Source organism: Triticum dicoccoides, chromosome 7B, assembly GCF_002162155.2.
Source record: "Triticum dicoccoides isolate Atlit2015 ecotype Zavitan chromosome 7B, WEW_v2.0, whole genome shotgun sequence".
In the NCBI taxonomy this organism is placed as follows: Eukaryota; Viridiplantae; Streptophyta; class Magnoliopsida; order Poales; family Poaceae; genus Triticum; species Triticum dicoccoides.
Window position 1 is genome coordinate 694,644,819 of NC_041393.1, and position 5,018 is coordinate 694,649,836.

At 54.2% G+C, this 5,018-nt stretch overlaps 1 protein-coding gene, 1 non-coding gene and 1 pseudogene across 2 annotated transcripts; all 3 read right to left on the minus strand.

The window, feature by feature from the left end:
• Nucleotides 1-6: 6 nt before the first annotated feature.
• LOC119339417 lies at nucleotides 7-1,183 on the minus strand (annotated as a pseudogene).
• A 323-nt stretch (nucleotides 1,184-1,506) lies between these two features.
• Nucleotides 1,507-2,809, minus strand: LOC119335652 (E3 ubiquitin-protein ligase GW2-like). Its single transcript, XM_037607756.1, has 5 exons — nucleotides 2,589-2,809; nucleotides 2,433-2,484; nucleotides 2,144-2,189; nucleotides 1,838-1,919; nucleotides 1,507-1,744 (listed from the first exon to the last, which is right to left on the minus strand). Exons 1-5 carry the CDS (start codon nucleotides 2,775-2,777, stop codon nucleotides 1,670-1,672), a joined length of 444 nt encoding a protein of 147 aa, XP_037463653.1. The 5' UTR covers nucleotides 2,778-2,809; the 3' UTR covers nucleotides 1,507-1,669.
• A 754-nt stretch (nucleotides 2,810-3,563) lies between these two features.
• TRNAE-CUC lies at nucleotides 3,564-3,636 on the minus strand. The gene has a single exon. It is a non-coding gene; the product is annotated as a tRNA-Glu (tRNA).
• Nucleotides 3,637-5,018: the final 1,382 nt, after the last annotated feature.

The window sequence follows — 5,018 nt, forward strand, 5'->3', positions numbered from 1 at the left end:
CAAGCATCAGTCATCTCGAGGGCTGGCTAGGCAGCCCAGCCATGCATCAGATGCCTGCTTTAGAGCAGCAGGCAGACGCACCCGCCAAAGTACGGCGTCCTCCCGACACAGTTGCAGCAGCCGAGGGAGTGACGGGGGCAAGCCCTGGAAGACCACCGCGTTGCGGTGCTTCCAAAGTTGCCAGCAGCAGAGAAGGAGGAAGGTCGAGCCTGTCCGCACCGGCACCGAGCCAGGGGGGGACATAGTGTGCAGCAGCTCAACAGATGAGACCGCGGAGGCGACTCCCACCACAGACCAGAAGCGCTGAGCAAAAGGGCAGTCGAAGATGAGATGGTCTGCCGACTCCAAGGGCGCCGAGCAGACGGGGCAGCCAGCCCCCGCCGCCTCCACAATGTGCTTCCGCAGGAGGACGTCCCTTGTCTGGATCCGGGCCTGGACCAAGAGCCAGGCGAAGAAGCGGACGCGACTTGGAGCGTAGTTCTTCCAGACAAAATCGGCGTACGGCGCAAGCACCCCGCCAAAGTGGTAGAGTTGGTAGAGGCCGGCGGAGGAGAGCGTAGAACCCTTGTCACAGCCAGGGCGAAGGGTCCGAACATCCGGCTCCATAGTGAGGGCCAGCGCCCGGATGATTGGGAGGAGCATCGCGCACTCCCTGGCGCCCACATGGTTCAGGCGGGGGACGAGCACCCCAGCAAGCCCGTGTTGAACGACGTGAGCAACCGAGGCCGCCGGCATGGTGGTGTGAGAGAAGAGGGAGCTCATCTGGACGGATAGGGCGCCACCGGGCAACCAGGAGTCCAGCCAGAACGCCGTAGTGCGGCCATCGCTGAGGGTGACAGCGGTGACCGCCCGGTACACAGGCATAAGCTTGGCGAGGGAGGCCCAGTGCGGTCCGGGGAGCGTCACCACCGCTGCGGATGTTAGCAGCGAGCGTCCCAGCTCACCCCAGACCCATCTAGCCCATGGCGCATCCTGGCGCGAGTGAAGGCGGTGAAGGAGCTTCAGCAGTAGGCACCGATTCTGGACCGGGAGGGCGCGAACCCCCAGCCCCCCTCCTCCTTGGGACGGACGACGCGTTCCCAGGCGACGAGACACTGGCCCCAGAGGCTTTGTCCATCGCGGTCCAGAGGAAGGAGCAGCGCAGGGCGTCGATCGCCCGGAGGACAGAGGGCGGGACCTCCATCGCAGACATGGCATATGTGGGGAGAGCGTCCAGCACGGCATTGAGCAGCACCAGGCACCCCCCAAAGGACAGAAGCTGAGCGCGCCAGCCGGAGAGGTAGCGCTCAGCTTTGGCAATGAGCGGGAGGAAGTCGTCCATGGTGAGCTTGCGGTTGGAGAGTGGCAGGCCGAGGTAGATTTGAGGGACTTTAGCTTTGTCTTCAGAGCCAGCTACAGAATCGTTCTACATTTCTGCACCAAATCCCCACTCCACTTGTGCCGCTGACAGAATATTTTTTGTTTCAATTTGCACTACTAGCATTTACTCTGTTCTGCAAACATTTATATCTAAAACAATTCTTTTCATTCTCTAAAAATCATGCAGACAAATAATATCTGAAACATTTCAGGTACTGTCATGGAAGCAATGAAATCTCTCTCGAAGGGTCCGAAAAATCAACAGTTTGGTTTGGGTGCCTTTAGCACTGCAAAATCAGGCTTGGGACTCCTATGGAAGTAGGATATGTCCACCGGCGTTCTTGGAATGTGTTCTCGTTGCACCCTCATGAACGTTCTGTTCTTCCTGTAAGAAATTCAGAATAGAAGTTCTGTTGGCAAATAGTATTAGGTAGTATATTGCTGTATGTTGATTAGAATCTCTGGGCTGAAAGCTTACTTCTCGTTGAAGTTTCTTCTCACTCAAGGTTCTAGCACCGCGGTATTCGACAGCGTAGGCTGCAGTTTTGCAGAATGGGCAGCTGCATTGCTAGTTAAGGGCCCAAGGTGATTCAGATGCAAAATTCAGCTAGAAAACAGTGAGATTTTGGGCCCAATACATGAACGAATCAACTTAAAATTCTTCAGTATAAATGCAGAAGCATGAATCACAGAACAAGTATCAAATTAAATTAGTGATTAGAGATGTTCATGAGATACATATGCACAGAGTATTGCGCAGCAGCTAGGTAGCAGAGCAGGATACTGGACAGCTCTGGAAGCCTTGGACGGCATCAGCTGCAGGAAGCACTCTGCAGGACAATGAAACAGGGCAGGATAGTTGAGAACTTGGCAGAGTCATTACAGTGAAAAACTTCTCTCGGATGTAGAGTAGCATTTTTTAACAAGGCATGGACCATGTGTTTATAAGTGCAGTGTAATTCTGCAGTTCTCAGTTCACTTGGCCTAACATAGGAGAATACCAGTACTGAATTTCAGTACAAATTCGAGCAAACAATTAAACAGAAACAAAGGGAGAACTGTAACGGGGTCACCTGTGCAGATCCCTTTGCCGCAGCACTTGGATCGATTCAAACTCGGGTAGAACTGCATGGATCGATCAACGGAGGACAGAAAACCATGAGAACAACACAACAGAGAAGACCAACTCTCTGAAGCAGCGAGTGGAATGAATGATAAAGCGTACGTACGTGGAAGCAGATGGGGCACTCGACGGCGCGGCCGTCCTCATCGGCGGCGTCGAAGCACGGCGCGAGGTCGCCGGAGCGGATGAGCCGCCGGAGCCGGTCGGAGTCCAGGTCGGAGAGCTGCCGGACCAGGCGGCGCGGCTGCGTCAGCCGCTCCTCCACCGCCGGGCCGCGCAGCGCAGCGTTGCCCATTGTGGTTGTGCTGCCGAGGAGTGGGAGGAGTAGAAGGCTGTCAGCTACGGCCGGAAGCGCGGTTTATAGCCTCGCCGTGGCCGCATTGTCGTGGCCTGCGACCTGCGGGTGTGTAAGGAGCAGAGCAGCAGAGCGGGAGGTGGTCGTCGGTGGGGTGGCTGGCTGCTTTTTGATCGTCGGAGGAAAAGGGGAAGTGGAGGGAAGGAAGAAAGGAATCAATTTTCCCTCTTTTCGAACGGGATCGGAGTGGAGTGGACGGCCGTGATGCGCTCATCGTGACGTCGCTTTCCGGAGAAGCAGATGTTTTCTCTGATCCATAACACATCTCTGAATTTCGCTTGGCAACGCATGAACAAATGCCTCCCGGTGGATCGGTGTCTCTAAAGGTTAAGACTGCCACCACAAACTGGCCACCAGCTCATTAAGCATCTAGCTTGCTCAGATTTACTACCTTGCAGGCATTTGCTTTCACCAAAAACTACAAAACAATCTCCAAATGAAGATGATTTCCTATATCAACAGTGAGCATGTAACAGAAGGAGCTTCGATATGAATAGCACATTACCACATGCATTTATCCGTTTGATCAAAAAAAAAAAAAACCACATGCATTTATCCTTCACTGAGAAGCAGATGTTTTCTCTGATCCATAGTACGGGAAAAATAGAAAAACAAAAAGATTGACGTTTTCTCTGATCCATAGTACGGGAAAAATAGAAAAACAAAAAGATTGACGTTTTCTCTGATCCATAGTACGGGAAAAATAGAAAAACAAAAAGATTGACTTTCCGTCGCCGGGACTTGAACCCGGGTCTCTCGGGTGAGAGCCGAGTATCCTAACCACCTAGACTACGACGGAATCGTGTTGATGTAAATACCAGGGCACATCTGGTCACCATTACAGCACACACAAACGGCACCAACAATAGAGCTGGGCATAAGCTGACATGGCTAGAAACAAACCGAGAGAAAACTACATTTGATCCATTTCAAATTCCGCCGTGTATCAACGCAGACATATGGACTGTTGAAAATTCAGACAAGGCGGATTGTGAGAATTCAAGCCAACTCGTATGCTCTGCTTTTCTTGGACAAAGTTAGAGAAATCTGCCTGCCTCCCTACGTTGAGGAGATAACCATACACGCGGTACGCAACTGATCAAATATTCAAACATCACCACAAACTAGTCAATAGCTCATCATGCATCATGTTTATCTTGAAAGGTTTTTGCTTTCAAGGAACACTGCAGAAAGATATCTCCAACTGTTTGTTACTAACCCTACATCTTATGGTCTTAACAGTACTGAAGGAATGAATGTGATTACGGTACTCTCTCTCACGCCGCTCTCCCGAGGGCGACCTTGGGTTCCGTCGCGCCGTCGTCCCTGATCCCCTTCAGACGCCCCCTCTTGGTGGTGAGGGCCCGACTCTGAGGCGGCGGCCTTGGAGTGGTATGGACAACTCTCCTCCGGCGGCGGGAGGTGCTCGTCGGTGAGGTCGGTTGGTTCCGCTCAGCTGCGTGGGCAGCGAGATCCCGACGGGCAGTGGTCGTGGCATGGGGAGGCCTCGAGCTCCCCCGTCATATGTGAGGCGTTCCAATCCCGCACGCGCCGCACAACCCGTGGCCGACCTAGATCTTCGGTGTGCGCGCCTGCTGATGCCGTTGGCTAGTCCGGTGGGTGGCAGCAAGGAGCCTATCCGAGGGAAACCCCTGACCATCGGTGCTGGTCAAGGCGTCGATGGCATCCTGGATGCCATTCCCTCCCTGGTGGCAACGTCGAAGTTCTTCTTCCCTGCCTCACCCCTTCTCCGGCGCGTGGGTGAAAACCCTAGCCTCCTTGGCTGAGCGGTGGCGGCGCTACGACGTCATCACCTTCCTGAAGGTGCCGCCTTGGGCTTGGAGATGGTAGGTGCTCGTGGCGTGCTCGACTGGTTCCTGGTGGCAGCCCTTCTTTTCCGCAGTGTCGTTGCTCCGGGCGGGTTCGGTGTCTCTTCCAGGCGATGTGCCCTTTCCCAAGGTGTTGAAGTGAGTGCGGCGGTGCGACGCCCTCGAGCTTGGGCGAGAGGGGATAGGGATCCCCTCTCTGGCGACTGTAATGCCTTAGTGGTGTTGGGGACTGTTCCCGGTGAGCTCTGGCTTGGTCCTATGGCGGCGATGCTCTCCTTCCGGCCGTATCTTCGGTGGCAACTTCGTCCCATTGCAGCGCATTGATGTGCTTCAAGTTAGGGGCGTCAACAAT

Excerpts from the sequence above, each read along its gene's own strand:
- LOC119335652 (XM_037607756.1), bottom strand. The coding sequence starts at position 2,777 with ATGGGCAACGCTGCGCTGCGCGGCCCGGCGGTGGAGGAGCGGCTGACG. Across the intron at positions 2,190-2,432 it reads CGGCAAAGGGATCTGCACAG|AGTGCTTCCTGCAGCTGATG; the intron begins GTGACCCCGTTA and ends ATTGTCCTGCAG. Across the intron at positions 1,920-2,143 it reads AAGGCTTCCAGAGCTGTCCA|CTGCCCATTCTGCAAAACTG; the intron begins GTATCCTGCTCT and ends CTAGCAATGCAG.